General features: G+C 41.1%; 1 protein-coding gene across 2 annotated transcripts in view; it reads left to right on the top strand.

Annotated features, from left to right (window-relative positions):
• The window catches only part of furinb (furin (paired basic amino acid cleaving enzyme) b), a 119,532-nt gene that overhangs the window by 63,959 nt on the left and 39,971 nt on the right, over nt 1-15,602 (top strand). For both annotated transcript variants that reach the window (XM_053885636.1, XM_053885637.1), the window contains exons 4-6: nt 4,623-4,718; nt 9,314-9,442; nt 9,519-9,595. In XM_053885636.1, the coding sequence (XP_053741611.1) occupies nt 4,623-4,718; nt 9,314-9,442; nt 9,519-9,595 (302 nt within the window). The remainder of the gene's footprint in view (nt 1-4,622; nt 4,719-9,313; nt 9,443-9,518; nt 9,596-15,602) is intronic.

Raw genomic sequence — 15,602 nt, 5'->3', positions numbered from 1 at the left:
GAAAGCCTAATGCGTCAACATGCAACACTGAAGTGTGTTTAAGTTAGCACCTATAACCTCAAAGGACCAATACCGAGCAACTCCGTGTTGTAAAAGAAAAAAAATAACACCAAACGGAACGCAAGCATATGGTAAAGTTTTGACTTTTACTCGATTGTAGTTTTGTTTTTAGTCATGATAATTCATTTGATGTCTATTCAGCAGCGGTCTGTCTCTTCATATGTCCGGCCGGCATGTGCAACTTGAGTTCCGGGACCAAAAGACTTAAGTCTTTTTGAGGTTTCTTTCTGCATTTCTGTTAAAAATTCTGCTACAACCACCATAATCATGCCCACCTCCGGACGTGTTATCCGCTTGTTTCGATGTTTCCACTTTGTTTAAAGCGGTGTAAAGAAAAAGAAAAGAAAAAAGATTTTGTGCTCTAACCGTCATTGACTTTGTTTTTACTCCACTGCACTACGTTTTGCGTTGGGGAAGTAGTGTTATCCGGTGAGCCTCGCACTGCCCCAACCTTTGGTGCTCACTGGAACTGTGAGCCTCTCAAGTGTGGAGCGATAGAAATGAGTATCAACATTTGAAAGTCGAATGCCACGCACCTTAGCAGGAAGCCAATTAAATCTGCCTCCAGTGGAGAAGTTTTGGTATCTGTGGTTCATGTTGTACATTAATACGATGTGAGCGTGTGGGATTGATTGGAGAATTACAGCGGTAGCAGGAGTGAGCGGCATGTACAGACACTGTGTGTTAAGTTAGAAAAAAGGAGCTAAGAACTCTGTCGTGATTGATAATCGTCATGGATGTCTATTGGATTTCCTCGACATGGGTGGCTGCTGTGGTCAGTAGCTATGAAGAGTGGAGGGGATAAGCAGTCATGGGTGTACAGTTGGATTGCGCTTTACAATGATAACAGCAAGCTTTCGGATCAAAGAGAATAAGTGGCAATGAGAAAATCCTCTGGTCGTGTGCAGCTTCTTTCAATACTCACACAAACAGCACCCCTACTGGCCAGGCGGTGAATCAAATGAGAGAAGGTAGGATTTTTTAGCCAACCCGAGGTGAGCATGGACCCATTTTTAGGTTGTTTGGTTATACAGAGCAGCAGCTTCCTGTGCTGAGAAATATGAGCTTGCATAAGCTGTTGACTGTGTCTTTTTACTTTGCTTCACAAGAGCATGTTTTTTACATTGACGCCTTTGGACTGAAGGACGCTCACAGAGAGATGAAAACTCTTTCCTTTGGAGTTGGAGGTGTCTGACATCAAGCTCACTCGTGTTTACCAGAAGTTGTGAACGTCTAGCAAAAACGTTCTGTTTTTTGTTTTTTACTTCAAGGTTATATTTAGATGCTTTGGTTTTAAATCTTACATGTTTTGTAACCTTTATTTCTAGACATACCTGCTATGCAGTGTTGGATATGACAGCTCTCTCTTTGCATATTATGTATCAATATACTTCCAATATAAGGTGTATTTTTGTTCCAGCTTGGTCTTCAAATAAAGTCCGACTTCTCTGTCAGGCTTTTAGGTAGGATTTTGAACCAGGGCGTCCACAGCCCTGCTCTCAACCCAAAACCCCACCCCCTACTTATTTCCCTTCCCAACACACAGGGACGCATGTCGTCGAATGACATAACTCACATTTTCCTCCTCTCAGCATCAGACATCCCATCGATAACAGTGACATGTCGCGTCGACCAATCAAATGCGAGTGGCGCGACTTAAGAGATGTGCTTAATCGTGAGCTTTTGCCCATAAACTAACATGGCACCAAGTTTTAGGTGCACAAAGGGTTGAGAATCTGCAAATTTCAAAGATATCTAGCGGAATTACGGGGCAGAAACACCCTTTTAATGGAAACCAGTGTGGTGACTTTTTAGGGCGCTAAAACCCTCTCTGTACTTCTGATCTCATCTCCTAGTTTCATGAACAGACCTCATTTTCTGATACTTTTGCACCACGAGTCTGTGTCATGTGTGGGGCCAGGCACGAACAGATATTCTCCTGGTGCCGGTACGAATGGTGTCAGAAGTGGGATAATGAAACACAATGCAATGGTGAGTCTTCAAAAAGGGTCACATGACAAACCCCAGTCACAGACCTGGTCATAACCTGCCCTTGTGTACTTTTACACAAGGAACACCGCCAAAGCCGGATGGCCCTCGTCGGTTTTGACTTGTGCCACATGATGCCCTGATGTGGACGAAATGATGGAACATTCGCTGGTTAGTGGGGATCAGAAATGATTTGATCAATTTTAATTATGTGAGAACCCGATGAATCGCTGAGATGATTAAGCCTTTTAAAAAGTAACTCCATTCTTTTAATAGATCCTACACCATCAGCAGCTGTGGTGAGCAGATTTAACCGCTGACACTGTGATAACATGCTATCATGAAATCCTGCCTCATCCAGGAATAAAATGACAGGAGGGCTCAGGAAAATTACCACAGAAAAAACAGATCTCCAAAGCTGTGTCAGTACTTCAGAATCTGCCAGGCTTAAAATGAATATACGTTTGCGAATGAGTCCTGTTCTTGAAATATGGGGCGAGTGTCATTTCCCCCCTCTTCAACAAATGTCTGCAAATCACTCGGGTTGCACAACATCATTTTTCCAAACTGTTAATGTCTCTTGCTGTCGGCTTGTAAGATCTACGCCTTTGGATGTTTCTCTTTTGTTGATTTGTCATTTCCCAGGAGCCTTAAATGACTGTAATTAATGTGGGGTTTTTTTCTGTTTTCCTCTTTGCACTGTGTGATTTAGACACTTCATTCCCACTGCATGAGCCTCCTCCTGCCATTGATCAAATAACAAAGTAACTGCAATTACTTAGTTCACATTGAAATGGGTGTCTGCAGACTTGTTCAGGGGTTATAATGGAAAATGATTTCCCCTCTTGTGATTCACATGTGCTCCAACCCATGTTAGAATAATTTATCTTCTGAGGGGTTTCAGAAGCTTTTCAGCCAAGACTCGATGTGACTGGTCTTCTATGGGGAAAACCTGCCAAATGAAGACCAAAAACTGAGGAGGGGTGAGGCAAAGTCCAAGTCTGAGAACAAACTGAATACAGAACACACAAGTGTCTGTTTGTGTTATTGAGAAATATTCTTATTTCTCAGTGTTGCAAAGGCCAGCTCTCCTGCTATGAAATCTTTCATTTTGTTTGGAGTGATTCATGAGTGGTGCAGCAATCTTGAGTGAAAAATATGTGCTGAAATGTTTTTTTTATTTTAAATGTGATACAATCTTGAACGTACACATGCATTCAGTACATGAAGCTCATTGTTGTTTGGTTTGCAGGGTGTTTTAGGGTCTGTTTGTATCCGGTATTAACAGGCAAATAGAAAGCAATCTGTAGGCTGAATAGGTTGCATTTTAACTGAGGAATTTTGCGTAGTTATGATTTATAGTTTTACAGTAACTGTTGTCTGTACAAAAGAAAAAATCCAGACCAGCTCAACTCATACAGTGACTGCATCAGTTCTGGGACCGAGCCCTTGAAAATGGGCTTTTTCAATATACCCAGGTTCATGTCCGGATCCGGATCCGGATCCGTTCCAGTTGGTGACAGCAGTAGGATTGCGATGTGAGGTCGTATTGCACCCAGTCTCTGTGGCACATACAGTCGGAAGGACCCACAGGAGTTAGTTTGCGTAGAAAGTAGCACGAAGAACTGCGAAGAAGTTTCAAATGTATTAGCTTTCCGCTGATGGTTAGTTAGCATTGACCACGCTGTGGATAAAGGCTAGTGACATTTTCACCTTGCTCGCCTGCCTTCCATGTTGTAAAGGTGCCTTGAGAGATGATCACAAATACGCCGTTTCTTGCTGCACGCCATATTCAGAGAGCTCCCTGGGAATCGTTAACCAATTCCATTTCGACCAGAATCAGAGCTCAACAATCCAGATGTCTTTGTTAATGAGCTGGCAGATGTTTGCAGTGGGAGTGTTTTCGACCAGACGTTCTTCCCTCAGGTTGCGAAGTAAAGCCATTTTTATCTCATAAATTGGGCATTGATGAAAACGGCTTATGTTTATAGATGCCGAACAATTCCACGTCCGTAATTACGGGGCGACGGTAACAACTTTGCGTGATGGGTTAAATACCCAGTACACTGGAAGTACACTGGCGTGTTCTGTCCATGTGGTGATAAAACAGCGTTGCCCAAGTGAGGAGACACGTTTGCAGACAATAAGACGTTAACTGATTTTTTTTATCTGCATTGCTTTAGGTGGTTTGTTTTAGCTTGTTTACCGACAGATACAAAGGCACTTTATTAAATCTGAGACAAGCATTTATTACCTCCCTTTACCACTTTCTGCATCCCAGATGCCTTCAGGACATCAAAGAAGTCTGGTATCCACTTTTCCGCTGAATGGAAGATATGAAATAAACTACGTGTAATTCTGCTGCTTTCCCCAGTTATCTCTTTTATGAGCACAGCTGGGACCGTCTTTTATTGCGTCTCAGTCTTAAGGGATCTGAAACCAGCCTTAAAAATAGAGCACTATCCTTTTTTTCAGACTGAAGTCGTGCATGACAATACATGTGCAGTGTAGGATGGTGTAATGTATGATTTGTCTTTCATATGTTTGCGTGTGCATCTGTGTTTCTACTCCAGGTTTTGTGGGCTGAGCAGCAGGTGGTGAAGAGAAGAAAGAGGCGGGATGTCTACGAGGAGCCAACAGACCCTGACTTCCCCAAGCAGTGGTATCTGGTGTGTAACCGCCACCATCTTGTCTTTTTATAGTTTTATGTGTTTTTTTTTGTTTTATTTCTTTATAAATATTTTTTTTAATGAGAATGTGAAATTGTATCTCCACAGGCATATTTGCCATCACGTCAGTTTTTGCTGTCACCTGTCCGTTTATTTTATTTATTTTTTTATGAACATTCAAATTTAATTCAAATTCTGATTCAAATAAGATGCTCACTGTAGCTGGGCATACACGATGCAATTTTATTTTGTCGTTTCTACTCATGAGGAGTGGATCTTATGCCATTCTGTAGCTGCTCTGTCTCTTCATCTGTCACTTCTATATCTACATATGTTTGCGCATGTTGTAGTATGACAAGCTGAGGTCATGACACAGCTTCAACAGTGCGATAACCTCACGAAGGGCAACCAGGATTTCAAAAAGTTAGATTTTCATCTGATCTATCGGGAGGCGGTCGTGAGCTCTTTAGCGCTTCTTGTTGCCCCACAAAGACCACACAATGCTAGGCACGCGATTGCACCAAAAGTCGGCCCGATGCCCAAAATCGTCACCCGGGTGAAGCATCATGTCAGGGGCCCAGCTTTAAACAGTAAAGATGTTACTTTGTTGGAAACACAAAGTTTTAGCATTGTTTTGGCTGCGTTTCTGAATGTAAACTGTCAGGAAATGTTGATCACGGAGGAATAGATTATTTTATTTTTGTTTCGTTCAAGAATTCAGTGTAGTTTTAAGACAGTTCTGAAGGTATTGTCATTCACCTGTATGGCTACTGACGGCTAACTGGCTTTCAAACGCTTCCATTACTAATGTAAATCAACATTCACATGACAGTAACAATACGTTCTTGTCCCATTCAAATTGTTCCAGGGTTTTCGCATAATATTCCTCGATCTTGAGTCTATTGGGAATGTTGATCCACAAATGTCATCAGCGGAGTGCAGCTCAATACTTGGAATTTCAGTCACATTTTAGGTTGCTTTTATGAAATAATGTGACATGAGCCAGTTGGCTCTGCTGGTAGTAGTTTTTAAAAATTTCTGTCATTGAGCAGAATGATGTTAGTGCGACAGACTCGATGAATAAAAAATATTTCTGGATCAAAGTGTAACGCTGTGATACTGCATTCAATGTGACGTCTGATCGGTGAAGCTTAATGATAGACGTATTACTCATAGTCTTACAAGCCATTTAATAGTGTTGCATGACAGCATGAGAACACAACACCCGTATTATAACTATCACAATGTATCCGTCCTACCCCTTCACGCCTCGCATGGTGCTTCTTATCAGATCAATATGCTCTGCGTTTATTGTTGTAACGGGTGAAAATAGATTTTGTTGCTTTTGGCAGCGATACTAGAGTCAGCATTTGCTCTGCTTGATGTTCCATTTACTGCTCATTCATATTCTGCTGCTGTTGCCTTCGAGTTTTTAATCTTTGCTATACTACGACTGTAGTCATTTACCAGTGTGTGTCCTCATGAAAATCTTAATGGTAATTCTCCACAGTTTATTTTGATAAGTAAGACTCTAGATGAGTGGAGTTACGTCTGGTTTGGAGACTATTTGGATCATTTTTAATGTGGAGTCGATACCAATATATTCCTTCTGCTCTCGGGTGGAAGAAAATGAATTCTTAGAGATGAGTAATATTTAATAAAGAGACTCATTTGAATTATGATAAATTGTGAAGGGGAAAAATGCATTAAAGTGTTTCATGGATTAATTTGGGTATAATATAAAATTCATCACCATCACTACACCACCATAAAACAGATGAAGGGACCATGTTGAAATTTATGGATTTCTGGGTATAATACAGTCAAAGTTTCTTGACAAAAAAAAAAAAATTAAACTTTGTAAATGAGGGACAGACAGAAAAAAAGGTATAAACACTAATAAATGCAATAAATAAAGCACAAAATAATATGAAGCTAAATTATATTTCATATTTGAGTGTCTGAAAAGGATGTCATGGTCCATGTCCAAGTCTGCAGCAGATTGAGAAGTCTTTATGAATCTTATGATTATCCCTCAAAACACATGAACAGAAACATTATCGACAGCTTTGGTTGCACACTGGTGATGCGCACCCATGCGAACAACAGTCTACTGTCGAAATGCGTATCCATGTAAGCAGCTTTAGTGGTGATAATGTCTTTAATTTAGTCATAAAAAGGCTTAAAATGTATTCCACTGTAAGCCACTGTATATTCCACGCGTGGCTTACTGCTAAAGAGAAAACAACCTTGTCATTAAGTGTACAGTGAAGGCCTGGATGGTTTCCTTGCTTGACTATATTTGGCTTACAGTAATGAAAGTGAGGTCATGGGCTTCAGGTTTGATTCAGCCTCCCTACTTTGAAGTCCTGCTCTGTTGCCTTCAGCTCCTAAATGCTTCCTTTATTTTCTAAATGACTCAAATAATAAAGGTACCTTTCAAACCGTGCTGTTAAAGGTGGAAGCACGCCTGGAAGAAAAGAGCTTTCTTGGAACCACTTAACTCGCTTGGTACTCATTGATGATGTGTCCCTGAGATGAAAATGCACTAAATCGCCTGCCTTCAGAATTCCATCAAATCTTTGCCCAAATGTTTTGTTTGTCTTGCTGCTGACATCAATGTTGTCTCTCCACACTTTACACTTGAGTTATTTTTTTTTTTCATGCAGTGAAGTTATTTGCAAGAGATTTCAGACTTTCTCCCCTGATTTTTTAACACAGCATGAAAAGAGTTTTTCGACAGTATGAAATGTAAATTAATCCACTATCACATGACAGTTATTTGAATAGCATTGTTTGGATAAACACGCCCATTGACCAGCTGTGAGATATCAGAAGGTTTGTTGTCTCCTTTCTTCAGTCTGCACACTGATGCCTCCCTTTCCCTTTATGAAAGGACTCATCAGAACTGTGACACTATCATGAACATGAATCATCCATGAATGAACTCCTCTGCTGTTCAGGATCGGAACAGTGACAATACAATTTCCCTGACATTTATTCTGTCGTATATTTATTATGTTATTATTCCAGATGACTTCTGAAAGCGTTGAAGTGCAGTTGAAGTCGGATTATCAGGCTGAACGAAAGCCAAAGCCTTCTCTTCCCCCAACACCCTGCCCTCGACTATAAATAACCAATCTTTCACCTTTGCCACTCCCCAGCCCACACTTGTCCTGTCTGTCTTTGCTATCTTCTTTCAGCAAGTAGGCAAAATTGTTGCATTAAGATCTCTGCCCTCGATTGTATTTTTTTCATGTCCCAACAGGAGAGGAATGATTCTCGTTTCCCTTCCTCTTGAAGACAGCCAGAATTTGTCATTTTAAAGGCCTATGTTATTCGACTGAGGCTGTATAAGTTTCTTTCAATTTTCACTCTTTTCTGTGCTGCTATGAAGGTCAAAGAACTCATGTCAGGACGACCAAAAGCGTTATTCATAGCAACCTATCAGATGAAGACAAGGAATTCTTTGTATGCCGTCGTTTCCAAGGGAGCTGGTATTTGTATTGTGTGTTTGCCTTTGTAGTATTAATAATGTCTTATAGTCATCACAGTAAACCACGTCCGTAGCCACAGTTTTCTTCGGGCTGACTCACAGATACATGTCTGGCAATGTTCACCAAATGTCCACATGTTCCCTCCGACCAAAATCTTGATCATTCATAGGGATTTGTATCAGGCAAATAGGATGATATGTGTTGCTCAAGGTGGCTAAGACAGCAACTGCGCCAGAGTGAAAAGACCCAGATTTCTTTGATGACCCTTTCTACAACCCAAGCCCTCTCTTGATGTAGAACGGCATTCAGTTGGGCAACCCACTTCACCAGCATTACACGGAATTCAACTGGTGCTCAACATCTGGTCTCCCAGAAACCCCATCATCTGCTTCAGTCTTCAGTTGTGGTCTTTTGTCCTCATCCAGCCCATTCACTATATTCTTTGCGGTGCTTTCATGCCAACTTTCATAGGTCTGCTAGGATGCTTGCCTTTGGTCTTTCAGTAGCATGATGGTTGACATCACCCCAAACAAATTGTGCTATCACAAGCAACTATGAAAACCTTATTGATGGTGACCAAAGCACAGGATTGGGCCAGAGCATGTTCGTGGTAATACCTGATCGGAACACCACCCACCAGCATTTCCCATTCATGCACCTGCAGATCAGTCCTGTTCCTGGTTAAGAGAACTTGTAACCAATGTTTTTGTTGGGGGGCGGTTGTCTATTAATGGTGGTATGTTGAACCATTTGCCTACCATATCCTGTCAATACTTTAGAGAAGCTGCTTGAGGCAAAGGGTAGTGGCTAGATCTTCACCTTACCACCCACGGAGATTTACTGCCATTGGGAGGGACTTTGTACGTGGCCCTTAAAAACCCAAGCAAACTCACTTCCATACTTCCTATTTCCTTCCTCTTGAATCTCTCTCCGCCTTCACACTGCCATTCCATACCAAGGGCCTTGGCCCTTTGTACTGCTTCCTCCTGCTTCATGTCCTACAGCATCTTGGTGTCAATTTTAAGTTGAAGTTAAAAATACTGTAGTATTTTGACTTAAATCGAATTTGTTTTTTTAACGCCACAATGTCTCTTCTAGTCTCATCCCACCCATCACGATCTGAACACCAAGGCAGCCTGGGCTCAGGGCTACACCGGGAGAGGAATTGTTGTGACTATCCTGGATGATGGCATTGAAAAAGACCACCCTGATCTCATCAACAATTATGTGAGTTCATAAATATTGGCAATAAATTTGCCGTTCGTGTCGTTGTGTTCATTATATTTCCCCCGTCTCTTCTCAGGACCCTGAGGCAAGCTACGACGTCAATGACGGAGATGCCGACCCTCAACCAAGATACACACAGCGCAATGAGAACCGGTAATTATCTCTGGATGTTTGACAAATACAAGAATTAATAACTAAGTGATGAGCGAGTGAGCACACACAGCTGTCATGTTGACTTGTGGTCAGGGTCTTTATGCCTGCTATCTCTGTCATCCCACCTGTCTGAGTCAAGTTACATTCCTGCATCAGTCAGCCATTAGATTCATTTTCAGACCAACTGTAAACGGCTGAATATGAATATGTATTTATCACCACGTCCTTTCAAGTTTGACCCCAAATAACCTACCCGCCATGACGGCATTCATATTCCCCTAATAGGACGCTTGTTTACTTGCTTTTTCCCATTCATGTTTCCCAACTTCCAATGCGCGATGATAGCATTAAAACGTATTCTGGTTTTAATGATGGAACACCAAAGCGCCAGCCCGGGTAAAGCCTCGCCCTCCATCCCCCAGACTTCTCGTTTGTCCAAATTCTGGCGGCGCTCGCTGCATTAGAAGACTCTCCCAGGAGCGAATGAAAAGCTGCATCCTTCTTTTGTGAAAGACACTGCATGCAGGATTTGTTTCATGTCTGTTTTTTGGGGAGGTTTGCTGCAAATTCCTTTTTCTTTGTTTCTCTGTTATGGCTTTTCAGGCAGACCCGCATTTGCTTACGTATACGGATGTAGATAAAGTCGCACACTTCATGGTACAACTGTTCCAATTTTTGTCTCTTCAGAGGTTTTCCTTGAAGGATTTTGTGCCCTTGCTGGAATACGTTTATCTGGGCTGCGTATTTATCTTAAAAGAAGTTGACATCAGCAGGTTTCTTCGCAGCCAACATTTGCCTTGTCCTTGCTGTGAGCTGGGGCATCCATGCAGAGCCTTTTGTGTCAGAGTAAAGTAGATCCCACTCTGCCCTGCTGATGGAACAAAGCACTACTAGATGGGATTACTGTACGTTTCTGGTCGACTTCAAATCCTCGACTGCCTTTTCTTCCAAAATACACTCAATGCATTAGGAATATGATAGTTGTTTTACTAGAGGTTTGGAAATTGGTATGTTTGTATGTTTTGTTATTCACTAACATATGTTTGCCACCATTGCGGTGTCCGATCAATAGTAGTCATTCTCAGCTTGTGTACCCATTAAACTTGCCATCTCTCACCCGAATCAAAGGTTGATTTCGATGGGGCGTTCACTGCTGCCATACTGGTTAAATCCACGATGACTCACAGAATGTTCTGGGTCAAAAAGCCGTCATGCACACTCTCTATCCAAACGGTCAATTTTCTGAGTGTTAGACACGGCCACAGCGGTTCACTGGAACCTTGTCATGTAAAGCAGTTTGAATTGAGAGGGCTTAGGATGAGCACTCACAGTGAATACGCTTTGTCGGAAGCTATTTTTGCTGACCGGGCAATGCAGCGCCAAGTGATGTACTGCCATTTTGAGGCTTGTGTGGCGTCAATATTTTACAGATGAGTTGGAAGATGGACTGATTGTTTTGTTTCCACCTGCTCTGACTGAATCATCTCCAATTTTCTCTGACAGATGACAGTCTCTCATCCGCACTCTCAAGAAAACACACTCAACTTTGTTCCCTCACTGAAGACTCAGAAATAATGATTGAGCGTAGGACCAGGTATTGAATTAAATATAGAGCGCTTCAGATATTTTTGTGAGCCCTGTGTGCCTCCTACAACTACAATTCTGAAACTTGGCTTGAGGCAGAGACCTGGTTCCTAATTGTATGGAGCCTTGTGTCTTTTTTTTCTGCTCAGATTTTGAATTTTTTGCTGGTTGTTTTGGGCTGCAAAAGGAGCAGATGCTGCTCTGTTCAGCCCTGGTCATCAGTGTTTATGAAAGTTTGGTGGAAAAACATCAAGTATTTTTAAAGTCAATGTGAGTATTAGAAGAAATGTTTATGCAGAAAGATTCCTGCAGAAAGACAGTAAACACTGTGAGCTTTCAGGGCATGTGTCAGACTGCAGCCCTGGGCACCAAATAACAGTGAGGCTTTATCCTAAATAATAGTACATTCTGTTCGCGCTCATATTTCCAGTTGCAGACTGCTGAATAAAAATATATTTTGTTTTGAATTTCAGCCCACTTGTGTGATGAAGTTTGGTGCCCTTTTCTGTATGTTGAGTCAGGCCCTGTCTCTCTATGGACACGTCTCATTCGTCAGCCCAAAGCTTGGACTGAATGCAATGAGATGTTTTACTCATAAAAACACACAGCCATTGTATGTAGTTTGTGTTGATGACAACTTGTGATCAAACTGTGTCCATTAAAACACCACAGAGTTGTCCTGCTGGCAGTGATAAGTGCTCATAACAGGCTGACTATAATTTGCAGTGACAAGCAGACGGCAGGTTTTTTTGATTTCCCTACAGTTGAAGACCCGCCATGGTAATTTTTACATCATGAACGGTTGACAGGTGGAAACGTTTTGCGACAGCTATTGTTGTAGATTTAGAATTTATGCGCTGAAAATGAATGAGGTTAACTATTCAGTTCTATTGCACCGCAAAACGTAATTATTGCTGTGCTGTTTTCAAATTATTTGCAATTTTCTTTGATGTATTGAGCTAAACCATTTCATTTAAATGTCAAGAACACTTTTTTAAAGATAAACACCTGGAAATTAGATCGGGAAAAATATTTTTGGAATCATAAGCAGCTTGTTTAAGCTGCAGATGCTCTCAGGTCAGAATAATAATTCCTGCAAGAGGCTCTCCTTCAACCATTTTATGATCCAGTGGTTCCTCACAACCATTTTACTGGAACTCATCGTGCAGGCTGAAAGGTCCCTTCCTAATAAAAGCACCGATATTGATCGATCGAAGTAGCACATCGGGGAAAGCTATAAACACAACAGTTATTGTAAAGGAAACTAATCTGAAGCCATTTCAAATCTGCCACAGTCAAATGTGAATCAAACCTCATGTATGTTTTATGTATCTGCTGCTGTGCTGGATTTGGCTTCCACTGGGTATTTGTCATTGTTGTGAGGTTAACACTCAGTTGCCGGTAAAACGAATAAAACTGGACTAAAACTCAGAATAAGCCATTGACATTTTATATTACGAATGAATTTTCTGTTAAAGCATACCGCCCTTCTTGAATGTGCCATGTCATCCCGCAGAGAACCACTAACTTCAGCTGAGAAACTTTTAACAAGGCTTTGCTAATATAGATCTGCGTGAGTGCACTGTCAGTGTGGGAAACTGTGACAGAAATGTTTGAGACCTTTCATGTCCGCCGGTCTGAACTTGGTATTAAGTTAGGTGTAAAATCAAAGCCTGCCGTCCGGCACAGAAGCAAACCAAGAGAAATGTTGGTCCATTCCACTCACTCTCAGCACGTTGTTTGCTCTGTGGCAGTGTGGGGCTTTTTGTCTTTTTGGCATTAAAAGCCTCTCATCAGTGGAAATTCACTAGCCGTAGGAATTACTATCGAGCCAGTCAGTGTTCACAAATAAACTTGTTTTGCTTTCATTATGTCGGCTAACTGCTCCTGAATAAGACAAAATGGTTGGTGAATGTTTAGAAACGTTAAACTATTGTGTGAACAACTTTATTTATTATAAATAAAGCATATATGAAACCAAAAAATGAAAAAAAAAAAAACATTTTCTTAAACAAACCATCACAGAGAGTAAGGTGTGTAGTCTTTTTTTTTTCCTTTCAAGCAGCACAAGACATTTATTCTCTATTCTTGGCTTGTTACATAACAGTTAGATCACTGTTTTGCACATAGTGATATACAGTTCAGTCACCAAACTGGTGATTGAATAGAAAAGGCTAGTTATTGTTTGCAAAGATGATTTGAAAGTTTGTAAGCTTCAGCTGACTTAAGAATTCCGTTGCAAATCAAAGCTGTCTATTCTTCAACCTGGGGGTGTTAAACTGAGCAGGGCCAAAATGATCACACAGTCCCAACACGTCCCAAGCCAAAAAATATGGGAATTTATTTCACAGGCAGTTCTGTAAAAATACTCCAAAGACAGCGCGATGTCAGCCACTCTTTTATTTATTGAAGGCTAATTTTAACACATATACCTCTGAGGTAATTAAAAAGAAAAAAAAATCCTCCTTCAACACCGACTCCACCTCATTGCACCAGAGACATTTCCCTCCTCTCACCATTCTTTTTTTTTCAGTTTAAATTGTTGGTATCTGCAATGTCTCTGCTTGCTACAAAGCATCCTATCAAAGAGGAAAGCACTTGACATTGATATGTTGTGGGCGTGATCTAGTTTTGGGGGCACTTTGGTTTACTTGTTTTGGGGAGGGGAAAAGTATGATATTGACATGTTAGAATATAGAGTCCCCCAACAAGCCCCCTACAGCTCTTGGTCTGTACATAAGACTGGATTTGGGTTTGACACGTGGTCCCCAATATTGGAAGGATGCTACTCTTTCACCGTTACAAGAGGGGATTTGTTCTTTTTTTTTAACATCCAGTAATGAGGAGCTCAAGGGAGACGTAGAGAATCATAACTTTTAATGACTTAATGTCTTGGGATCCCTTAGTTCAGTGAATGCACCCATGATAATAAAGCGTTGCGTCACGTTAAATAGAGCTCCAAACACAAATCTAATTTTCTCCAGGAGCAGTTCAAAGCACGGATGGTTGAGATTGGTAGCTTATTTCCCCAATAAGAAATAATGGTGCGACACTTGTGAGAAAAGTGTGGCATGAGCTTTTCCACACTCAAATGTAGTGTACTATCAGGACACTACAGAATGTGTTTTCTGAAACTATGAGGAATAGGGTGCAATTTTGTCATGATTCAAATGTGCCTGAAATAAGCATAAGATAAGACTTCAGAAAAAAAAATGGATTACATATATAAACAATTTAAAAAATGGGAGTCATTTTTGTCATCGGTAAGATGACAAAAATGGACAAAATGTTGTGTGCTAAATAAATGCTAATAAAGTCCAAGCTGGCAGATACCGTTACTCTCTTCTTTTCTGTAAGCCACGTTCATCATACAACGTATGTATTTTGTAGCTGGACCAAAATCAGAGAAGCAGCTTGTGTATGGAAGTTTTATGTACAAGCATCAACATTGCACCGTGACTGAGCCGTCTGTGTACGGCACGTCAACATCTGTGAAGGTACAAGCCGGCATCATCAATGCTAAGTCGACACCTTCCTCCTGAGCTTGACTGTTCGTCTTCTGGTTTGACACAGCGGGTCTCACTGGCAGCAGATGACACGCAAAACTGTTCCGAATTGACATTCCACGAGCGTCTGCAGCGTCTAAAGCCAGACACTGAGAAATAAAATATTCTACACAGATTTATAAGCAGCAGACATTTCGAACCAGAGAGGCGTATCAGAAAAGAATTTGTTTGCAGAATCACAATTGCACGAAAAATAACATTCCCTCCAGCGAGGAACTCTGCAAGTGTAGACTCAACATATTTTTAGAAGAAAAAAAAACCTGATGTTTGCCCCATTATAAACCTTATTTGTGATCACAAGTTTGATATTTGACAGCCTTTCTGCTTCTCTTCAGAGGACTTTCGCGCATAAAGAAAAGCAATTAGAGGGAAAAAATGGAAAGTGCATTATAACAGCACACAGAGGCTTCTTGAGTTTATCCATTACTCCTGCCGCCTTTTGTCGAGTCTGAATGATATAATTCTGCTTCTGCATCGTGTTTATTCAGCTGGGGAAATGTTTATTTTGCAGACAGCCGTTCAGACTTCAGGGTGTTGGCGTGGACCTATCTGAAACTTGTTTTTTTTTTTTTTCATTTTGCTTCTGTGATATCAGTAATATTCAGTCGCACTCTTCTGGAGCAGACAACGCTAATCATGGCGGCATTAGCACATCCTCCGAACTGGTTCTAATGAATAAGCTCTGACTGCAGACATGCTGTTGAGTGATTCACTATGCGACTTGTTTGTCTTTCTCTCATTACATGCTCTAAATTCATCCAAACATCCCCACTGTTGTCAACAACCCTTTTGCCTTGGCGCGATGGTCATTTTAACCACAATATTGTCATTAAATTGCTTTATCTGCCTCCTTTCAA

The sequence above is a fragment of the Synchiropus splendidus genome, chromosome 14 (assembly GCF_027744825.2).
Source record: "Synchiropus splendidus isolate RoL2022-P1 chromosome 14, RoL_Sspl_1.0, whole genome shotgun sequence".
Lineage (NCBI taxonomy): Eukaryota > Metazoa > Chordata > Actinopteri > Syngnathiformes > Callionymidae > Synchiropus > Synchiropus splendidus.
This window is presented reverse-complemented; position numbering and strand designations above follow the sequence as displayed.